General features: G+C 39.5%; 1 protein-coding gene across 1 annotated transcript in view; it reads right to left on the reverse strand.

The window, feature by feature from the left end:
- LOC122661987 (MADS-box transcription factor 23-like) overlaps positions 1 to 24,326 on the reverse strand; it is a 62,617-nt gene that overhangs the window by 22,520 nt on the left and 15,771 nt on the right. The window contains exon 2 of the mRNA XM_043857522.1: positions 11,399 to 11,477. Coding sequence (XP_043713457.1) covers positions 11,399 to 11,477 — 79 coding nt within the window. The remainder of the gene's footprint in view (positions 1 to 11,398; positions 11,478 to 24,326) is intronic.

Here is a 24,326-nt window from a genome sequence, read left to right on the forward strand (position 1 = left end):
AAAATCTAATGCCTAGCTCAAATCAGTACGAAAACCTGCCTGCTTTATTCTATTTTTTTGGATGAATAAATTTCATTACCAAAACCCCAAAATGGGGGGGGGGGTTGGTTGGAATACAAGAATCAAGCCCTAAAGAGAAGGACCCGAAGGCTGAGAGAAAGTAACATGTGAACCTTGGGAGACAACAATACGCCTGTTCCTTGGGGTGTCAAGCATAGTACAAGGGGGAAACAAGTGCAGTTTTGAACTGACATCGAAGAAGATGGCTTTCCAAATCATGTCAAGTGACTGAGAGTTGGAGTTCAATCTTCGAACGCTCCATCCCGAGGTGAGAGATAGTAGCATAAAAAATAAGCTTCCCAGCAATAGCACAAGGAGATCTCACAGAGAAAGTCATGTCAATCCCGAGCCACTCCCTGGAGAAGAGAGGACATCTTCTAGGATGAGGCCAACAAGTGTCTAGGGTTTGATTCAAAATGGAGGATGAAAAGGGGCAGGAGAAGAAGAGGTGGTATGTGTCCTCTATACCATTCCAACAAAGAGCGGGTGGGGGAGGACGTGGATCTGTCTGTGGATGAGGAAGGATTGGGCGGGGAGACAATGGTTGAGGACTCTCCTTACTATAAAGTTGTGGCTGGGGATGTGTGTTGATGAATACATGGACGTTGCACTTCCCTAATAGTTCGAGCTTTTAGGTGAAATGGTAGCGACATAGTTATCAGAGCAGGGAGGTCGAGAGTTCTACTCCTGGGAAGTGCATCGAAAGAGGTTTCTCGACATTTCTTCTCTCGGTGCCGTGCGAAGGAAATGCCGTGTGAGCTCCATGTGCAAAGACAATGGGATCTTGGTCTGCACGTGCGGGGGAGTGTTGATGTACACTTGGACGTTGCCCTTACCTAATAGTTCGAGCTTTTAGGTGAAATGGTAGTGAACAATGTGTCCCTTGAACCAAACAACCTTGTGCCAAAGGACCAGGAGGGCAGTAACATGGACAAAATTCTAAGCTGAAGAGGAAGAAAATAGGCCATTTGGGGAGGGTGTCCTGGTAGTACAATCCGAATGGGGGGGGGGAACCGAAAGGTAGGGGGGGGGGGAGAGAGAGAGAGAGGCTCAGATCAAGGCTAGGAGAGGGATAGAGGAGAGAGGTAAGGACCAGGAACCATGGGAGATAACTGAGCAACTGGGGCGAATTTTCCTATACCTGAAGAGTAGATAGTTCTGGCACCCACCACATAAAAGAGAATCCCCATAGAGTGCCAATGGTCAAGCAAAAGGAAGTGGAAGTCCCATCAACAATCTTATTGGAGATGGCTCTGATGACGGTGGGATGGAGGAAGGATTTTACGCTAGACCTAGGAAGCATTAGAGAAGTAAGGGGCTGTCCAAAGAGAGTCATTCTTGAGAGGATTGGAATGGATACATTTGACCTAGGCCGCCATCCTTTTTGGAGTCCTTGATCCTTCTCAGACCTAGGCCGCCCTCGTTTTTGGGAAGGTAGGTAGAGGCCCAGCTGAGAGGGTGAAGAAATCTGTAGGTTTAAGCTCCTTTCCAGAGGGAAGCACATAAAAGCTTTTCCATAGCTTTAATGGTGGCTTTTGGCAGACCAAAGACCCCACAACAATAGATGTAGGAAGATTGAAGAACTGATGTAATGAGCTCTAATCTCCTTGCAGAGGATATTCTTGTTCATGTTGAAAACTTCTTGGTTACTCCCCCCCCCCCCCTCCCCCCCATCCTCAAAAAAAAAAAAGTGAAGACTTGAAACCTAAGAGGCATGAGATAAGACATGGATTTTTGGGCAATCCAGCCAAGTTAGTTTTCATGTTACTTTTTAGTTATCATGTCATATGTTTTTTATTTTATGTTTCAATTGAAGTGAGAGAAGTTGCATATTGGTGTATTTCTCATGAGCCGTGAGGGCCTTTTTTGGGGGGGGTCGATTCAAGCAGAGTTGTGAATGTGTCTCCAATGCATCACCTAGGCATCCATGTGACTTGTTAAGCCCAAAGCGACAACACACCTTGTTCGATGTAAGAAAGGCAAACATCCTTGGATGCCTTGACGTCGCCTTGTGGCCCTGTGACAACACGCCTTATATTATATATGTTTTTTTACATTTCACGAGTTTACGCCTTAAAGTTATGGAATTTCTGATTTCCTAAAGCTAATCCTTGATGATTCTAATCAATAGAGTGTACTTTCCGACTGATTATCAGTTATAATACTAACCACGATATAGAACTTTAATAATAAGTCACCATTAGCTATTCAAAGTACAAAAAACTTTAAAGTGTATCAAGTCGAAATTCTATATGCCTGTCCCACTTGTTTCATCCATATATGTCCAAGTCAGGAGGCAGTTGAAAAAAATGATGTAAGTGGTAGTTGTGATAAAAGAAGAATATGATCATGTTTCATTGACACAATTTTTTTGCTTTCAGTTATTTAGTCCTTTGGTTGTAGTGATAATAACAAAGCCAGCTCAAAATAGGGATGGCTTCAAGATGTGGTTAGGTACTTGCTAGTGCCCTACTTGTCATTTAGGTGTAATTTTAGATTTCTCTAGTCAAGTTTTGAGTTCTGAACATGTTATAATGCTTGGTAACATCCTTTCCCCTTCTTCTTTGTAGGGGTGTTAATTTTCCATTCCCCGCCCCCCGGCTTTGCAAATCTCTTATTTCGATGAAACATCCTTTATTTGGATAGTTTCAGTTAAATATCTCAAAATGTTCACAATTTCTGTTAGAGATTTTGAAGAAGAAGGGGGGTACCTAACTGTCCGTGCAGCTGTTGGAATTTTTTGAGTTTAAGGAAATAAGTTTTAATTATTAAATTAATCCCCCCAAACTTAGTATTCCACATATAAACCTCTCAAAAACTTATTGTTTTACATAAACCACGTTAAAAACTCGATAATTTACACAAAACACCCTACTCTTTAGGTAGCACACCTTATCTTTTATAAACAAAGGCTTCATCTCTTTTCATCCCTTCTCCAGAAATTTTTCCATGAAGTTCATTGTGACTGGCCCCAAAAAAAGTTTGTGATTTCTTCTTTTTATTTTCTTCATTTTTTTTCCCTTTTGGATTAGTGTTTAAGAAAAAGAAATGAAACAAAGAAAAAGGCTGCTAGAAATATTGGTGCTGCCACAATGGATGTAATGTGGTTGGCTACTGAAACGGTATCAGGATGAAACTTACCAGCAGTCACAATTGTAGCAGTATCCAAAATCCAAGCTCCCTATGGCATTGCCGCCTTTTCATCTGAAAGGAAACTCGCTTGTCCTCACACAGGAACTTTATTCTAGAACTGATTCCTGAAAACCAAGAAGCAGCTTCTCAATTTGGGGAAACAAGTTCCTTAAATATTTGGACCAGATGACAGTTTGCTGTGTCATTTTCTTCTCTTTCTCAGAGATTGACTTTGAAATAGTTATCTGTAAGGTCCCCCACATTTTGCTAATATGTTTCCTGGATATGGAAACATTTTTGGGATAGGGAATGTGTTTCCACGCATACAAGTCTAAGATACAGTTTTCCGTTGCTAAGTGTTTGAATCTCTGAAAGGATTTCTGGAAAAAGGCTCTGGCAACATTGGTACTGGAATTTTTTAGGAAACTCCAATTTGTTTCCATACCATGCTTGTAAAAGATCATGAAGTTGAGCAGTTATAGCATGTTCAAAATCCGTCTCATCTAAATTTGTTTCTGACATATGCTTGCACTAAACTTCAATGTCACATTTCCCGTAATATCCGTAACATGTGTGAGAACTACATCCAGGCATTATCTCCCTTACTGTATAACTTGCAAAAACTTCTGTCACTTTGAATCATTTTTTCAAATGCCTTAAGTTGCAATATTTTAGCACTACTGTTCAGTCAAGACAAACAGACTATCTTTCAATGGAATAGTGTTGAGACATTCAGCCACAGAGACGAGCTTCTTGCCAAAATATTACGTTGATGCTTTGGACTTCTTGCCAAAATATACAACAAATTAGCTTATGGTCTTGGCTGAAGCAAACAACATAACCCTGTAAGCAAGATAACTAAATATTGGATTTCTTCTCAAATCTGATCCATAATATTGTTCTCCATCCGTTCCTCTGAAGATGCCCTTTGTGCTTTTCACTGATCAAGTCATCAAACTTCTAAAAACTCTTTATGAATATAAAGCACAAACATCAGGAATTTGTATAATTTGTTGCTGTGGTTGCATGCAACTCCCAGTTAAGAGATTTCTCTATGAGTTTAACCAGAACCTTTGTGTGAATGCTGTTGATCCCCATAATTGGCCAATTTCTTTGGAAGAACTACAAAGTACCAATGTAACCAGTGGCCTAATCCCTCATTACTTGAAAACTATTTGAACCACAGGATGTAGATCTAGAAGTAGCAGCAAAGTAATACAATCATTAGCTTATGCGGAGACATTTGGTCCCAGTAGTAGAATGCATGCCATGGATTCTTGAGTAGAGGATTCCTACTACACTAGAAACCATCCCATTTTCTGCAACTAATCTCTCAAATGTGCCTGAATGGAATAATTCATTGTAGGAATAAAAAGCTTATTTGTTGTCATTGAGGATTAGAATATGGAATAGGGATCTAGCTCCAAAAGATATTGGTCTAGTGCCACTTTTAATTTCAAAGTGTAGAGCTTTCAAGTAACGCCATAAATTCCTGGATACCAAGAAGTTTGTGACAGTAAAAACCATTTTAACTATTTGAAGACTAAAGTCCACTTTATGTTGCAAATTTCATCTTCCTCCTGAGTTCTGTCAGCTAAATGATTCCAGGTCAATGGGGTTTATTTTAGCCATTTGGAACATTTTCTCCTGTTATCTCGTAACTTTTTTTTTTTTTTGAATTATTATTTTTTTTTAACGTGAACACTTATCCTGCTGAATGTTTAAGTTTTAAATGTTTTAATTGCTTAGATAGCATCCAGCGCTACATCTTTCCAGATTTAAATTTACATAAAGGCCTGGGTATAATGGGCAGAACTCTAATGTCAAGGTATCTTTGAGGAATAATCTAAGCTTGAATTTTTTAATTAAGACATTTGTATTTTTTCCTTTTCATTTCTGAAGATTTTCTTCCCCCTCTTTTTTTGGAGGCAAAGGGAGATTTCACGCTAAGGCTTGAACCCTGTAGGAATTCCTATGGTAATAACGACAGCTTTAATGAATAAGTTGCTATACATCATTTGGTTCCTGTGTAGCAGGTTTCCTCTCTTTCTAATCCAGTTGTATCCATCAATCATGCTGCTACATTGGTGTGGTCTCTGCTAGATACTTACCCTGAAATTTGGTCAAATTTGTTCACATCTTCATTCTTAAGCTCTGTTGCTGCAATTTTCTTTAGCGGTTCCACCACTAGTAGTAATCAGAACCATGGCTGCTGGGCATTCTTGATTCACGTCATTGCTAAATTTTAGAATTGGCAGTCCTGACGTGTTTTTGGAGATGACATTATTTTCGTCTAGTATCTACTTATGCTTTGACGATAGCTACTGGGTCTTCAAGAATTATGGATCAAATTTGAGAAGAAATAGTGTACCCGAATATCTTGCTTCCAAGGTTATGTTATTTGTCTAAGACAAGTCCTTATGCCTCAGCTAGTACCGCCCCCAAAAAAAAAAAAAAAAAAATCATATTACTCAGCACTGGCATGTTCTGCTCCATAATGTATGGACCTGACTGGCAGTAGTAGTATGCTGGGTTTGCAACAAGGAGAAGAGTTAGCCATTGTTGTAGTAGCATGTATCCTTTAAGTGGGAGTCATGATGCAACAATCAACATCATAATATGGACAAATTGACTGAGATCCTAATCAGATGGCCATATTTGTTCACATATTCCATTAAAAGATAGTTCGTTTGTCTTGGCTAAACAGCATGCTGGAATATTGCAACACTAGCTTCTTTGCGTTATGGTAGAGCCAGAAACTATACATTACGAAAAACTGGAAGGATATCACCTGAGAATCATGAGTTTTATAAAGACTTCTACGTGCTATTGTTGCCTCAATAATTGTAATATTGTTCAGTAAGTCGTATAGTACTTCTAACTCAATACACAAAGGCAAGATCTTTCTACTTGTCGCTAAGGACTTTTTAACATATATATCTTCAATGGTTGCTCTCATGAAAATCATTGAAAAAATTTCCCCCCTTCTGGCCCTTTTTCAGGTACTGCAATGGTAGTTTGTCACTACTGAGCTTATTTTGCTCCTCCGAGGACTCAGGTTATCTCACAACAACTACTGTTCTTATGGTCAAGTTCCAATGATTCAGGTTTTGGGGAAGAAGAAAGTTTCTGAAGTTCTTAAAGCGATTGACTCATCTTGAGCTCCAATCAACATTTCGTTTGGAGGGGTCCTGGACGTCAAAGCGACACCAAGGCACTTAGGAGATGCCTTGAGGCCCTTGACAACTATGCTGAAACGCATCTTCCTCCTTGGTATTTGTTCATTCTATCATAATTCCTTTGTTTTTATAACTTCATTTGTTTAGAAATTGCTGTTACTGAAAATAAATAGTTTAGGATGTCAATGGACATGTTTTATTAGGATATCTGAACAAAGCAGATCTGTAAAATTTAAAACATTCCCCACCCTCGAAAAAGTAAAAGAGGAAATCCCACTTACTATAATGTCAAGCTAGTAAGTAATATGTTTGTAGTACCGACTGTACTTATTTTCCACAGAAAAAAGGTGTTTTCCCATCTTTTACTTTGGATCTTTATGGATTAATGGATACCTAGCAGGCTTTAGATTTTGAAGTCCCTATGGCAAAGGGTAGACCCATCATTCCCTTTTTAATTTGTAGCTGGGATCAACCTTGGAATCAAAAGGTTTTAAGATAAGTAGAACAAAGACGGATTATATGGTGTGTAACTTTGGTTGCACTAGGACGGATAATGAGGTGGTGAAATTTGATGAGAGGGAGATTCCGCAAAGTGATTATTTTAGGTATCTGGGCTCAGTCATAAATAAAGAAGGTGATATAGAGAATTGAAATAGGATGGATGAAGTGGAGAGGTGTGTCTGGAATGTTGTGTGAACGGCGTATTCTTTTGAAACTTAGAGCAAAATTTTATGAGATAATTATATGACCGACTATGATGTATGGTGCAGAATGTTGGGTAGTTAAGAAGCATCAAATAGATAAACTCAGTGTAGCGGAGATGAGGATGTTGAGATGGATGAGTGGTAAAACTAGGAAGGATAAAGTAAGGAATGATCATATTAGAGCTGGTTAGGAACTAAAAGAGCCAGGGGCATACCTAAAATGACCTTAGGAGAAGCAGTGAGGAAAGACATGCATAGCTTAGTCCTTGTATAGTTGTATCATGACAAAGATGGAGTATATGATGTGTAACTATAGTCACACTATGATGGATAATTACAATGGGATGGATGAAGTAGAGAGGTGCGATCGGAGTACTGTGTGGTTAACATATTCCTTTAAAGCTTAAAAGAAAGTTCTACAAGATTGTTGTCTGACCAGTTATGATGTATGGGGCGGAATGTTGGGCAGTTAAGAAGTGTCATATAGCGAAGCCATGTGTTGCAGAGATGAGGATGTTAGGATGGATGTGCGGCAAAATTAGGAAGGATAAGTGAGGAACGAACATATTAGAGCTGATGTGGGAGTAGCCCCGATCAGCGACAAGCTTCGAGAATGCCAATTGAGGTGGGATGGCCATGTTCAGCGGAGGCCTGGGACGCACCTGATCTAACCCGATTGAAGGTGCTAAAAGAGCTAGGGGCAGGCCTAAAATGACCATAGGAGAGGTTGTGAAGAACGACATGTATTGTCTGGGCCTTATTCCAAGTATGACCTCTGATAGAGCCTATTGGAGGGCACTGATCCTAGTTGTCGACACCATGTAGCTGAGATTTTCCTGATTTTCTAGGCTATCCTCTTTCCTCTTACTTTGACTTTCCTTCCATTTTCAATTTCTCACTTCTCTTATCTCTGTTCTTCATTTTTACTCTTCATTCCTCTTACTTTCATTTCCCTTCGTAAGGGCCTTAGTTTTCCCTACTTTGTTTTGAAAGGATCCATGTAGCTGACCCCATTTAGTTGGGATAAGGCTGAGTTGTTGTTGCATTGACAAATTAAATTAAGTTTGGTATCAAATTTATGAGAGGAAGTAGAAAGAATCTTTCTTTCAGTTGTCAATTCAGAAGGAAAAAAAAAAGGTCAAAGCAAGGTTAAGGAATTGCTAGTTATAAGACAACTAGGATTACCGACTTGAGGGCAAATAGGTAACAAATGCTAATGTTAAAGTTGAGAGTGTGATTTTGTGTTGGCCAATTGACTAAAAAGATGATACCTTGCTGCAGGTCACAAAAAACAGCGAGGGGCTAGGATTCAAGTTAATAAAATTAGGATTCATGAAGAATTTGATGGGGGAAGAGTTGGTTAAGAGGTGCATCCAGGTTTATTTGCTGCTTTAAAATTTTAAATAGATTTCAGTGGTCTTGAATTTTCTCCTAGCCATGTGCATCATTGTATCTAAACCAGGTAGTCAAGTGGTCATTTGGTCAGGAATTCAAGTAACGTTTGTAGGTTCCCTTCTATGAGGTCTGGTCATTGGAGACGAAATCCAGATTCAAAACAGCAATGGAATTAGAGTAGAATCCAAAGAACAACAAAACAATTAGTAGGGGACATTTTTCCTACTCAGTGTAGCAGAGATGAGGATGTTGGGATGGATTTGTGGGAAAACTAGGAAGGATAAAGTAAGGAATGATTATATTAGAGCTGATTTGGGAGTAGCTCCGATACATGATAAGCTACTAGAAATTCGTTTGAGGTGGCATGACAATCTTCAACGGAGGCCTTGGGATGCTCCAGTACGGAGGAGTGATTTCATTCAGGTTGACGGAGCAAAAAGTGTCAGGGGCAGACCTAAAATGACCCTAGGAGAAGTGGTGAGGAAAGACATGCATAGTTTAGGCCTTGTATCTTTTGTCACCACGAATAGAGTTGATTGGAGGGCAAGGATCCTTGTAGCCGACCCCATTTAGTTGGAGTCTGGATCACGTCCTTGTACAACGACAACAACTACTGTCCTGCTACACTGATTGAACGGGGTGTGGCAAACGCAATACCCACAACCTTCTCCTTAAACTGTGCTTCTTTTCAGTTTTTCAGTTATTTTCAGTTTTTCTTTTTTCTTTATTAACTTTCTTGTTATCTTTTTTTATTTATTCAATTGACCTTTCCATCTTTTAATTTGTTATTGAACCTAGCACTCAATTCACCTCTTCCCCACTCTTCTTGTGCTCCCACTTCTTATTCACGGAAGGCAATTCGATAGGAACATCACCGCTGCTGTCAAGATGGTTCACACAGGAGGATTGGGTGGCAGAGGAAACGTGTCGAGTGTTGGGTGGGGGTTCGCAGAAGGGGCTGGAGAATAACAGGGTTGGTGCTCGATTCCAATCACTAATTTAAGGTGGGGATAGATGATTCCAATCACATCGATGTGTAGCAGGGGATGGGGCAGAAGGTGGGGCGGGGTTCTTTCTTCTTCTTTTGGAGACAGGGATGGGGTGGGAGGATTGCAGAGAAGGGGCGTGAGGAAGAACGGGGGTTGCGAAGCAGGAAAGGGGGTGGTGCCCACTGCAATGCATAATACCTAAGTCACTGTATGCCGCTGCTATGTAAACATTGTTCCAAATAATCTCTTCGCTTTTACTGATGGATGGTGGGGCGACGTTGCTGGGGAGGCAGGGATTTGCAGTGGGAGGGGGTGGTCTGCTGTTGGGCTGGGGACAGGGTTGAGTCCATCGTCGTCCATCATCAGGTTGCCTTCTGCAGAGGAGGAAGAAGAAGAACGAGAGAAGCTCCGTTCCAAGAGGAAGTAGAAAGAGAATGAATACAAAGTTTAAACAAATAGAAAGATTGAATAAAAAAAGTGAAAAAAACGAATGGAATAGAAATGATAGAGAAGAAGAAGTGGGGTGCTTTGTTGAACACGTTACCGGTCAATGGTCTGCCACGTTTTGTTCAGTCAGTGTATCAGGACAGCAGTTGCTGTCCTTGTACAAGGACGTGATCCGGACTCTTCAGTTGGGATTAGGCTGAGTTGTTGTTTTTGGGTACTCAAACCTTGCTGGGTTCACTGTTCTTGTATTATTTTTCTTTATACAATGCTTCCCTTTCATAAACTCATTACAGGGTTCAGTGATCACCAACTTTTTTTTAGTGTATTTTGGGAATTTTATCAAGCTAGTATTTTCTTTTTTGGGTGAGGAGATGAAAGGGTTGGAGTGTGGAGTAAATGTTCTAGATCATTAGAACTAACAAATAACAAATGACTGGAAAAAAAAGCATCATAATGCCTATTTTTAAGAATAATGCATGTATTCAAAGTTGCATAAACTATTGTTGTATCAAGCTTATGAGCAACACCAAAAATTTTCTTAAATTGATTGAGCAGAAACTAGGATGGGTGACTGGCAAAATGGATCAGTTTGGATTTTTTTTGGGAGATTGACAACTAGTGCCATGTTCTGGTTTGAGAAATTGATTGGAAGATGTTTAGAGAGGAAGAAAGATCTTCATAGTATTTTATTGATTTAGTAAAAGCACTTTAGTTGGTCCCTGTGGAGAAAGAGGTATGGAAATTTTACCAAATAGACACATCGACATTCTTGGGAACAAGTATGATGGATAGCTAGCATTGGAACTGAAAAAACAAACACATTTCCAATCATCTGTTTTACTTGGGTGTCAGTTTTTTAAATATAGGCTATGGATGAGCGAACTAGGCATATGCATGAGGTAACATGTTATAATTGCTTGTTGATGGGTATAGTTTTGATTGATGAGATTGGAGAATGGTAAATGTGAAGTTCGAGATATGCAGAATAACAATTAAAAGGCTCAAATGTAAGCCAGTATGAGATCGAATATTTATTGAATTTAGTTTTGGTGACAATTGAGTAGAAAGGAGGGAGTATTTTAGATTGAACATCTATAAGGAGTGAGAGATTGTGTAGGAAATTCTTCATAGAATTAAAAAACGTTATGAATTTTAGATGTGCTTTGGGGGAATCAATGAAATGGGTCTATATTATTATACCTCTGGGTTTCATAATACGATTAATGCTTCGCATTTCACATTTTGAGGCTGTTGAATAAGTAGGTCAATAGCTGTTTACTCTTTTGGTTGGTAGATCCTTATGCATAAACTCTGTATGTTTTATTGCAGTTTGCATCTAAAATTGTGACACTTTACATGCCTCACATTTTGGAAGTTAATTATTGATCCAATTACAAATTCTTAAGCATAAATGAGAAGATCTGATAGAATAAAAAATTTCTGGGCGATCCTTCTGTGATTGCAAAGAAAACTTGAAAGTTGTAAGGAATACCTTGACTTCTGAAGTCGGATTCAGCAGTTGGTGCTGCTCTTCCTTTGCTTTGTTGTATCGATCAATTATTGATTTCATGCTGGTAGCAGTACATGTAGACGCAGTCAGCTTTATGCTCCTTACATTGGTAAACATTTCAATAGAGTGGATTAGCAAAATGTAACATGAGAAGGAGAAAATAAGTTACAAAAATTGCATATTAAATTAACAACTCTCGTAGTCTTTCTCCTCCTCACTGGCTTATGTACTGATCTTGTACTAAATGTTTTCAAACTGGAAGTTGACAGTTTAAGTTGCCATTTTGTGAACTTCCTGCTGAAGTTAAAGTATATTACTGAGATAATTGGAATTGATGACAAGCCTACCTTATTACCTGATGTCACCCCCTCACCTGTTTAATGATGTTTGTCATGGTTTTGCTTAAGCTTAAGGTTGAGTTATGCGAAGTGTCACCAATATTTATAATTTGATTACTAGTATTAAGACTCGTGTGTTCTCTTTAACTCCTAACAATATAAAAGACAATGAGAATGTAGTGAGCGACCTTTCAACTAATTTGAAAACATAGTTGTCACGTCGTCATGGCGATCCAAGTCGGTGGAGGGGTGTCATGTTGATATATCGACATGTCGCCCACCAATGGCGATCATATCGACCATGTTTTATTTTTTGTTTTCTCTATTTTTAATGTCATTTAGTATGCTATAATATATACCCTATAACATCAAAAATTAACATGAAAGTGTACTACTAATCTACTATGGTTTAATTCATGAAAGTGTAATAACCATTAGTGTATATGAAATCATGGATTATCAAATAATCGATAGCAATAGTCTTGCTGATAATAAAGTTGAAAAATCATGAGAGTTGAGATATGATTCATATGAAAGTGACTACAAAAGTAACAAAACAAAAAAACAATTACAAGAACGTAATTTATATTGAGTGAATAAAGCTAATAAACAACCCATTTAAGTAAAAAAAAAAAAAAAAATTGCTGATGTGAATATGTGATTGTGTATTAGTCAATAGTGTATTAGTGTTTTCTGTTTGATTTTTTTTTTTTTTTAATGTTAAGGAAAAAGCATTAAAATAAAAAATGGTTAAAAAAATTATTGTTAAACAATTAAGTTTTATAATTTGAAACAACCATGTCGCCCGATATGGCCATATGTCGTGGTATGGCGTCCATGGCGGTGCCATGGCGACGACATTGAGGCCATATCGGTCGATATTCTTACATCATCCATATTGGTAGTCGATATGCCCACTTCTCCAACGATATGATGCCATGGCTCTGCCATGGCGTCGATATGGCGACTCCATGACAACTATGTTTGAAAATGTATCCCAGTTACTAGGAATTGGGGGAGTTTTTCTATTCGATCACTAGCTCTTGTAGCTGTTGTTGACATGCTATTGTACAGACATGATATGTTATCAAATTCTGGGCGTGAAGCCGTCAACTAGACTGCCATGCTGCAGAAATAGAACGCAATTTGGTGGGTTATCCAAGCTAGTGAGATTGTAAGAGTGAAATCATAGCATGCTGTTCCTGAATTCAAGTTTTCAATAGTACTTCACATCTTTATCCCTTACAAGGAAAAGGATGATTTTATTTTTCTTGAAGATTGGTAGGATTCACCAGTAATCCTGTCTCTTTTCCTATGCAGTAACTCCTCTCTTACCTAAGTGTGGCAACTGACCGGTACTCGTTGCCCTGATCTCCATCTTGCTTGCTACTCATCCAATCCAATGCAGTCTACTGTTACTCAGCTGTTGTGTGTTAACATGAAAGATATTCAAGGCTTTTTCAGGCACCTATGTGATACAATCAATCATGCAGGAGTTCCTTCAGCTGTGTGACTGGCATGTTTTGGGGTTCCAATAAGAATGGACAATGCTGCGGTCAGAAGGCGGCGGGATAGCTCCGGAGTTGGCTCTGACCCAGCTCAATTTTACCTCTTACATAACTCCAGTGATCAGCAAAGTAAAGTGAACTGCAACATCCGTTAAAAAAAAAAAAGTGAACTGCAACATAAAAAGGGAAGTGTTTACAAAAGTGAAGGAATTTCCGTTTTTCGCGGGTGAAGTGATGGAACTGAAAGCACAAGGAGAACCAGAAAAGGAGGAATCAAAGCTTTTAAAGCAGCAGAATTAATTAAAATAGAAGAAATGGAGGGGATTAGAGTCAACCCCATTATCGGACGGCTGTATGGTGTGTCAGGTTACAATTTAGTAGTCTATATGGAGCATATCAAACCATTCTTGAAGTTCTCACCTACACAATGGGGACAAGGTTACATTGATTTTATGGTAAAAAGATGAAGATTTTGGTGTCAGCTTGAAGGTGACGAAAGAAGAAAAAAAAGAGAGGTTAACAGAATGCCCTAAGTTGGTCACTCTGGTGTTTCATTACTGGTCTCTGGTTCCATGAGGTTTTGAGGATCAAGAAGCAATTTCGTGGCTATGCACGTTGGCGACTTATTGGGCTTCGATCAAAATGTTGGAAGGAAGCTGTATGATAGTCGCCGAGCTTGGGTGAAGGTAGAGGTCCCTTAGAGAAGAAAATGCCTTCCTGCGGTTATACCATTGATTGCTAAGGATCAGGTGATGGGGGTGGCAGAAGTCAAGTATGAAATTTTTTTTTAGCTGATCTTCTTGTGGTATCCTATCAACACCTGTTTCATCCCGATCACCAGAGACTGTGCAAAGCAAAGGAGACGAAACTGCAGAGTTTCCAGCAATGGGTGAGTAAAGAGTCGAACCAGCTGTGTTTGGGTTTCAACAGTGCGGATGTTTCCACAACAACAGCACTCGCTGCACTGTTCTCAAGGTGTCTAATTGAGGCTGATGAAGTGGACCAATGGCTGATATGGTAAGGCCTGCTTGTGATCATCCTCAGAAGTTTTCCCCTTTACATGGCGTGCTTTAATCCTGATGCACCTACCCCTCAACCACCCGTACCATTAATGAGAGACTTGGAACCAGTTCTACCGCAAGCTGGGCAGGTGCAAGTCTAACCGTTTTTGCAACCTGGACAAGAAGAGAACCGGTTCACTTATATCCCCACAAATTTTAGCCCTTCCAACCCCCACTTGTTTCTTAGAACCCAACCTGGAGCCGAGTTTTTGGCCCTTGATCCCAGTTTGAACACAAAATGTAGCACAAAGATTGCCGCAGTTTATCTAGCAGATCTCAGACTGGTTGGCCTTCAAGCCTCTGGATGAGACTGCAAATCTCGACATTCAAACTCTGGGGTTGAGTTTTTGCCTTTGTGCATCCGAGTAGAAAGGAATAGGCATGCTTGTATTTCACCGGAGGGATAAACATATTGAAGGGAATGGTCGAAAGAATTATAAAAGGCTTTAAAGGGGCCTCAGACCATTCCATTATGAGATCTAATGATGGCTTCTTTTTGAAGATTTTCCGGCCTGGTCATCTGAATCTTTAGAAAAACAATTGGGTGCTGGAATTGGAAGGGGATATAAGACATGCTCACCATTATCCTGGAAGCTAGGAAAAAACTAGCTGATCAGCCTCAAAATAGGATTTTGAGATCAAGGGAGTACCATAACTTAGACCGTCACACTCAGGTAACCTTTTCCTAGTCATTCCTTTCATTATTTTATTGTTCATCTACTATTTGCCTTCCTTTATGTTTACTGTCTATTGGTCTTGTGCATGTCTGTTCTACCTATCTTCACTTTATCAGAGTTTACTCATATGTTTCGCTAATTTCGTGGTTATTATTGGTTGTCTGCTCTATTAGATTCCGTCTGGCCTGTTTCTTCATAAATTAAAAAAACCATCTTGCTTGTCATACTGCTAATGTCTTGATGTGTCAATCCCAGTCCTTGACTAAGCTTCACTGTGATTTTTAATTTTTAGTTGATTTGTCTACTCTTTTACTCTGGTCAGTCCGTTTCTTGGGCCCTATAGTTAGGACTTAGGTGTTAGTTTTTGGGTTTTTGGTATTTAGTGTCTTATATCTGCAATGAAAACGAACACCCAAGGCTTAGGCAATCCGAAGACTACAGCTCTCTTGGAAATTTCACACTAAGCTCTTTCCGCCAGCTGAAACAAATTGATGACCTGTTCATGGTACCAGACCCAATCATCTCCAAGCATGTAAGGCTGTGTGCTTTGTAGCCATGGCTTGAGGAGTGTTTTATGGCTTTTCGTATCAGATCAGACAATCCCGAGTGATGCAGTTGCATGAGACATTAATCTGGTAGTTATATTATAGGTAGGCCTTGTATTTTTTTGAGTTTCATTGTAATATGCTTAATTTATAACTCCATAATCTGGTGATAAAGTTAGTGCACGAGATTAGTAATTTAGTGTTTGAGTTAGACTAGGATACATAATAATAACATTTAAAGTATTTTTATTCCTACTTTTTTTTTATAAAACTTGAGGTCGAGTTTTTCTCAATAGTGCAGTAGACATTAATCCTGTATGGAGGAGCCTATGCGCAAGCTTGGGAGGGCCATAAGGTATTTGTTGGTAGGCCAATGGGTTGAAATTGACCTTTGGGTAGCTATATGTAAACAGCATTGGAATGAATGCTTGAGTGATTAGAATCGATCACCCAAGCCCCTTTATTTATAGTAACTTGAAGTAAACTGATCAAAGTACAAATAGGAATAATAACACCTTAGACCTAGTCCTACTAGGAATTCCTAATACAACTAGGAATGCCAGAATAGGACTCAGCTGAGGATAAAACAATAAAAATAAAATAAAAGAAAAGAATCCAATCTGACTAGTACTACTCCTAACATGACTAGGACTAATCCTAATCAGCTAGGACTAGTAGGACTAATCCCAATCCAACTAGGACTACTTACCCCAATCGGGTAAGCAGCCTATTTCAACACTCCCCCTCAAGTTGGAGCAAAGATGACTAGATTGGGATGAAACAACTTTCTAGACAATCCCTTGGTGAAGATATCAGCAAGTTGATCCGCAGATGTCACAAAGGGAATACAAATCAGCCCAGCTTCTAACTTCTCTTTGATGAAATGCCTATCCACCTCAACATGCTTGGTACGATCATGCTGTACTGGGTTGTGTGCTATGCTGATGGCAGCCTTGTTGTCACAGTACAGCATCATAGGAAGACGAATAGGAACACCAAGATCTTGTAGCAAACCTTTAAGCCATAGTAACTCACAAATACCTTGTGCCATAGCTCGAAACTCAGCTTCGGCACTAGAACGAGCAACCACATTTTGCTTCTTGCTACACCATGTGACAAGATTTCCACCTACAAAGGAGCAATACCCAGAAATAGACTTCCGATCAGCAGAACCAGCCCAATCAGCATTAGTGTATGCTTCTATCCGTAGATGACCATGCGTAGACAAAAGAATTCCTTTTCCAGGAGCTAACTTCAAATAGTGCAAGATACGAAGAACAGCCTCCATATGAGAAGAGTAGGGATCATGCATAAACTGGCTCACAGTACTCACGGCGACAGCAATGTCAGGACACGTGTGTGAAAGATAAATAAGCTTCCCTACAAGTCTTTGGTACCGGCCTTTATCAACAGGCTCACCCTCTTTCTCCTTGAGTCGAACAGTAGGGTCCATAGGAGTATCTGAAGGATGACAGCCTAGCAACCCGGTCTCAGCCAATAAGTCTAGGACATACTTCCTTTGGGAGAGAAAAATGCCTTTAGAAGATCTGGCTACTTCAATCCCAAGAAAGTATCGTAGTTTTCCTAGATCTTTAATCTCAAATTCTTGTCCAAGGAAGGTCTTCAACCGTCTGATCTCATCACCATCATTGCCAGTAACCACTATATCATCAACGTAGACTATAAGAACATTGAGTTTTTCACCAACCCTCTTTATAAAGAGTGTGTGATCAGCATTACTCTGCTTATAGCCCACAGAAATCATGGCCTTGTGGAACCGGCCAAACCATGCTCGAGGTGACTGTTTCAGCCCATAAAGTGAGTGTTTTAGTCTGCATATTTTTCCTTGGTTTCTGTCACAAGGAAACCCTGGTGGAATGTCCATATACACCTTCTCATCCAGTGTTCCATTTAGGAAGGCATTTTTTACATCTAGCTGCTGCAAATCCCATCCAAGGTTGACTGCACAAGATAATAACACACGAACAGTATTTAACTTTGCAACAGGTGCAAAAGTTTCCTGGTAATCAATGCCGTATGTCTGAGTGAGCCCCTTGGCCACGAGTCGTGCTTTATACCTATCCACAGTGCCATCCACCTTCTGTTTCACTACAAACACCCATTTACATCCAACGGTTTTCTTCCCAGGTGGAAGAACCACAAGCTCCCATGTGTTATTTTTCTTCAAGGCGTCCATTTCTTCCATCATAGCTGCCTTCCACTTTCCGTCTGATAAAGCTTCCTGCCAATTGTTAGGAATACGAACAGAAGAAAGAGAGGAAATAAAGGCACGAAAGGATGGGGAAAGGGAATCATAAGAAACAACATGAGATATGGGATGCTGAGTGCAAGTTCTGACACCTTTGCGAAGAGCAATAGGTAAGTCAGGATCATTACCAGGTGGAGAGGCAGGTTCTGGATCCGGGTTCGGCAATTGGATGGGTACTGGAGCAACAGTTGATTGAACCTGCTTATGTTTCCTTGCATAGGTCTTCACATTATTGGCATCAATCCTCCTTTGAAATTCACTAATAGTCCTTTGGATAGAAGTCTGGACCGGGGTAGATTGCTCCCCCTGAATAGAAATGGTCTCCCCCTGTGTAGGAACCTCTTCCCCTGCCTCAGGGGAAGAACTAGGGGCAGGCCGAACTGGTTCAGATTCATGGTAAACAGACTGAAGTGGAGGTGGAGAGTCAATAGTCAGCACATCTTCACTAACACTCTCCCCCTGAAGAGGTGGGGACACATAATAAGGAACATGTTCATGAAAGACAACATCCATGTTGACAAAAGTCCTGCGGGATGGAGGGTAGTAACATTTGTACCCCTTTTGGCTAGCAGAATAACCCAAGAAAATGCAGCGGAGGCTACGTGGGTCAAGTTTACCAGGGGACCTTGTATCCCTAGCATAACAAATGCATCCAAACACCTTAGGTGGGACTATAAAGGAAAAAGAGCCAAGTAATAGCTCAATAGGGGCTTTTGAAAGAAGAACCCGACTGGGCAGCGTATTAATTAAATAGGCTGCAGTAAGGACAACATCCCCCCATTAAAGGGAAGGGACAGTGCGAGCAAACATAAGGGCCCTAGCCACCTCCAGGAGGTGGCGGTTTTTTCTCTCAGCCACACCATTTTGGGCTGGAGTGTCGACACAGCTGGTCTGATGGAGGATTCCATGTGCAGCAAGGTATTTTTGGAACTGACCTTCCATATACTCTTTCCCATTGTCACTCCTCAAAATTTGAAGAGTGGCATTAAACTGGGTCTTAATCATTTGATGAAAGTGTTGAAAACATAAAAAAACTTCACTCTTTGTGTGCAGAAGGTAAACCCAAGTGAACCTAGAATAGCAGTCAATGAAAGTGACATACCACCGATGGCCAGTCAGGGAAGCTTTCCTACTAGGCCCCCACACATCAGTATGAACAATATGAAATAAGGAAGAGGATCGTTTATTAGAAATAGGATAAGTTGAACGCGTCTGTTTAGCCAAGACACGAGGCTCACAAAAAAAATCTTCTTTATTACAGTCTTTAACTAATGCTGGAAATAAATTTGATAAAGTACCTAAGGGGGGATGGCCTAGTCTAGAGTGATAACCAGAATTTTGCAAGAGTCCCATGGTAAATAAGAAAGTAATGGGTCATGTAAGGAATTAGATTTATAAATGGGGGACAGACTTGGAAGGGAAAACAAGTAAAGACTATGAAGTAATTGAAGGCAAAAGTAAGGGCAAAAGTGGGGGCAATAATGGGATTCAGAAAACATAATAATAAAGACACCACGTTTGTGGTTGTCTTCAACCTTCAGAACCTGAGACGGTAAAGTGAACAGAAAAGCAGCACCGTGGGGGAGAAAAGGGGCATGATGTTGTTTTCTCTCTTCGATCAGCAAACATAGATAATCACACCAGATTTGAAACCCAGATTCAAAATCAGATTCGAAGGAGCAGCAGATATCAACATCTTACTATAGCAACGCAGAAGAATCACCACCACTTCAAGAATCAGCTTACTGTTTGTGGATTCTAAGAGAAATAAATCAATTCAAACAAATCTCCAGCATCTGGTTTGAAACCAAGAGCAGCAGTGACACTGGTTAGCTGAGCTTCGATCAAACAATTTTCATTGATCAATTCCCAACAAATTATAGGCAGAATTTGAGCAGAAAAACAGCACATCAATAGCAACCAGAAAACCAGCAAAACGATTTCAAGTCTTCAACCCATGAGCAATAAATCAGCAAATAAATTAGCAGCGGAATCGATTCAAGTATTGATCAATCGAGAGCAAAGAAGGGATCCCAGTCTCCTTCGATAACTGCATTACAGAGCACAAACCAAATAGCAGCAGAAAATAAATCTTGCGCTGTCGGAAGAAAAGAACCCACGAGAGGGGTTTCAGCTGCAGTCTTCAACAACCGAAGCACACCAGTAATATGATAAGAAAACCTTTTTTTTTAAAAAAAAAAAAAAAAAGACTTGCAGAGATCTTCCCTCTTCTTAAACTTACAAATTTTTTCTTCTTCTTCTTCATAGCTCTGAGCATGTAAACAGCATTGGAATGAATGCTTGAGTGATTAGAATCGATCACCCAAGCCCCTTTATTTATAGTAACTTGAAGTAAACTGATCAAAATACAAATAGGAATAATAACACCTCAGTCCTAGTCCTATTAGGAATTCCTAATACAACTAGGAATGCCAGAATAGGACTCAGCTGAGGATAAAACAATAAAAATAAAATAAAAGAAAAGAATCCAATCTGACTAGTACTACTCCTAACATGACTAGGACTAATCCTAATCAGCTAGGACTAGTAGGACTAATCCCAATCCAACTAGGACTGCTTACCCCAATCGAGTAAGCAGCCTATTTCAACACTATATTATAAGTTGGGCCTTTTTTTTAAAATTTTTTTGGGTTTCCTAAACCTGATTTCTTCTCTCTTCCCCCTAAGAGGATTGATCTCGTCTCTTTTTATGTCTCTACGACTTGTGTGTTGAAGCTCTAGATGACGTCAAAGTTATTGGTGGGTTTTTTACCTGGTCTAATTACTATAAGGGTAGAGGAAGAACATTTGAGAAGCTTGACCGTTCATCCATCATTTGAAGATTTGTTTAACTACTCATGGTTACCCAATTGTAAGGGGTTAGTGCCAAAGCTTTATTCTCTTATTCCTATTCCCTAGAATTGGAACAGAGAGGTGTTTGGGAAGATTGATGTAGTTAAATTCCAGCCATCAGTTGTGTGGCGCCTCAGATTTTTCTATTTCATCGTATAACATGGAAAATGTTACTTCCCATGACGAGAATTTTTCGTCACTTGAATCATGAGAAAAAAATCATTTACTTGCTGATGTTTTGGAAACAGAAATTTAGTGAAGATTGGTTGAGGGTGTGGGGTGATAAAAACAACTGCTATTTCCATGCGGTTACAAATCTTTCCACTGGATGGATTTCCAACCCAAGAGACATAGGTATCCCTTTTGGGAATATCATTTCAGATCCATTTCACCTCCAATTCACTTCCTGACCCTGAACCTCTTTGTGAGTTGTTTCGTGTGCAATCAAACCATTAGAGAACGAGTCAATGGTCCAAGTCTCTTCAGCTGATTATATTAGGAGTGTGGTCTTTAGTATTGGTGCTAGGGGTGCAAGTTTGAGCTCTCCCAAACCTGTCCTGAGCTCAACAAAGCTTGGGTTGGGTTTTCAGCTTGTGGGTTGGGCAAGGGTTGAGACCTTCAGGTCCAGGGTAGGTTTGGGTCGAGCCGAGGATGGGTCTTACCCAGCAAGGACTGGTATATATAATTTTATAATATACATTTACATAATAAAGTCTCTAGGGATTATGTTTGTGCTTTACTTCCATTATCCTTTATTTTTAATATATTCCTGTTTGGATGGAGTTTCCTTTCACCCTTGGTGGAGGAGGAAATCCTTCACCATGAGCATACTATCAGATGCCCACGGTGATGGGTACTTTCGACCCCAAACAATGAGTGGGAGTTTGCTTGTCCCATCACATGGTCACATAATTAGTACCCCCCCCCCCCACTAGTAAGGGAAAAAATTTGCCTCCTTTTATAAAAAAATGTTAACAACAAATGCAATAAACCTCCATTATCTAATAGTAGAGGTTGTTGGTATTTTTTTGTAATTTTCTATAGGATTGAGTTCCTTGTACGATTGCGTGGCATATGCTAGCGCCTCCTTGTGTCTATCTCTCTCCTCCCACAATAAGGAATGAGTTTCAAAAAATTGACTGGGGGGGTCCAACATCATATTTAGAATGCGTGAGATGTCATTTCATAGGAGGGAGGAGAGAGATGGACACAAGAAGGTGCTAGTGTACGCTAGGTAGCTTGGCAACATTCTTTCTCCCTTTTCTGTAACATCTCGCTCATTGTTGACCCATATAGCATTCTTATTTTCGGTTGGCATTGGACAACCGTTCCTTTATAATAGGGACCCATCCAGTATCTTACCCATTGCCTCTACATAGCGACTTAACCTTGCTGTCCCCTGGGGGTGGCATATGTATTCTACTATTCTATCAAGATGAAGAAGTCAGGCTAAAGCCTCTCACATAAGATATAACTCCCCCTCCCCCCCCAAAAAAAAAAAAATTAAATAAATAAATTAATAAAAAAAAAAAAAAATGATCCACCTAGTTACAAAAACAATGTATGTCTTTATGCTAGCTAATTGTTACGGTCTGAGACTTGTCCCCTCAATCCTTAGTGGGCCACAGGTCTTGGGGAGTACTTAGGCTTATAAACATGGAAGGGAAAGTGATGCAGTACCATAGTTGTCATGGCGACGCCATGGCGTCCTGGCACTGGAGAGGGTTGCATGGCGACCCTCTTTGATTTCTTCTTCCTGTCTCTCTTTCCCTCTTCGATTTCTTCTTCCTGTCTTCGATTTCTTCTTCCCTCTTCAATTTCTTCTTTCCCTCTTCGATTTCTTCTTCGATATCTTCTTCCTGTCTTCTTTCCTTCTTCGATTTCTTCTTTCCCTCTTCGATTTCTGAATTTTCTTCTTAAAACTTGAGAAACAATAGAGAAAAAATAAAACATGGCTTGAGTATACATCTATTAACACATTAAAAAAGAGAAAATAAAAAATAAAACATGGTCGACATGCTTGCCATGGCGGGCGACATGTCGATATATCGACGTGACACCCCTCCACCGACTTGGATCGCCGTGACGCCGTGACAACTATGTGCAGTACAGAAGAACGAAAAGGCCAACAACAAACCAGGCCATCAGTTGGATCAAATTGGGCAAAGATCTGACTATTTTGAGTTTTCTATTGTAATTGGTTAATTCTATAAGCCCAAATATTAGGGATATAAGGCCTACATGGGATTAATGTTGGTTTCTATATTAGTAAGTTGTACTCTTTATCTTAGTAGTGTTTCGAGAGAGGTTAGATCAATATGCTGTAATTCAACTATAGGTTCTGTTTTGTTAAACTCTATTGAAGTTATTTATTTGCTTAGGAGACTAATGAAAATATTTAGAGAATGTAAGACAAAACTCCATTGGTCTTTTTATTGACTTGGAAAAAAAAACTTATGATAAAGTTCCTCGAGAGTTAATTTGGCAATATTAGAGAAGAGAAATGTTTCAAGTAAGTATATGGACATAGTGAAAGATATGTATAATGATATGGTGACTAGTGTAAGAATTGTGAGTGGACATGGTAGTAAATTCCCAATTACAATTTGATTACATCAACTTTAAGTTCATATTTGTTTGCACTAATCATAGATGAGTTGGTTAGATACATTCAAACTCAATTCCCTTGATGTTTGATTTTTACTGATGATATTGTTTTGGTGGATGAAGCAAAAGCAGAGGTAAATGCCAAGTTGGAATTATGTAAGTCAACTTCAGAATCAAAAGGTTTGAAGTAGAACAAAAGCAAAATATATGGTGTGCAACTTTAATAATAGGACTGAAAATGAGGTGGTGAAAATTGATGATAGAGTGTTACTGCAAACTGAAAATTTTAGGTACCTAAGTTTAATCATAAATAAAGGAGTAGAAATAAATGATGATGTTATGTAGAGAATTAAAATAGGATGGTTGAAGTGGAGGGTGTGCCCTACATATTCCTTTAAAACTCGAAGTAAAATTTTAGAGGATAGTTATACGATTAGCAATGATGTATGGAGTTGAATATTGGCAGTGAAAAAATAACATACAAATAAACTCTGTGTAGCTGAAATGAGGATAATGAGATGGATGAGTGGTAAAACTAGAAAGGATAAAATAAATAATGAACGAAGTAGCATTAATTTATGAATCACGCCAATACATGGTAAGTTGCGAGAAAGTCATTTAAGGTGGCATAAACATGAACAACAAAGGCCTTTGAATGCTCCAGTACAGAGGAGTGATTGAATCAAATTGAAGGAGCTAAAAGAGCCAATGGTAGGCCTAAATGACTATAGGAGAAGTTGTGAGGAAAGACATGTATAGCTTAGCACTAGTTACAAGAATTACTTGATTGGAGGGAAAAGATCCATGTAGCCAACCCCATTTAGTTGGGATACAATTGAGTTGAGTTGTAGAAGAGTGTCCATTTTGTGGAAAACGTGTTGCAAGGGAATCTCCCTGCCATGAATAGGAGGTTTCTTATTTTGTGTATATCATTGAATTTATAAATAAAATGTAGGGGATTACACCACCCCGAATGATTTGAGAGAAAAAAGATCAGCGATGCGCTTATGTGAGATTTGTGAGAGACAGAGTATGGTTTTGTGGTATTTAGA

This window comes from Telopea speciosissima, chromosome 5 (genome assembly GCF_018873765.1).
Source record: "Telopea speciosissima isolate NSW1024214 ecotype Mountain lineage chromosome 5, Tspe_v1, whole genome shotgun sequence".
NCBI lineage: Eukaryota > Viridiplantae > Streptophyta > Magnoliopsida > Proteales > Proteaceae > Telopea > Telopea speciosissima.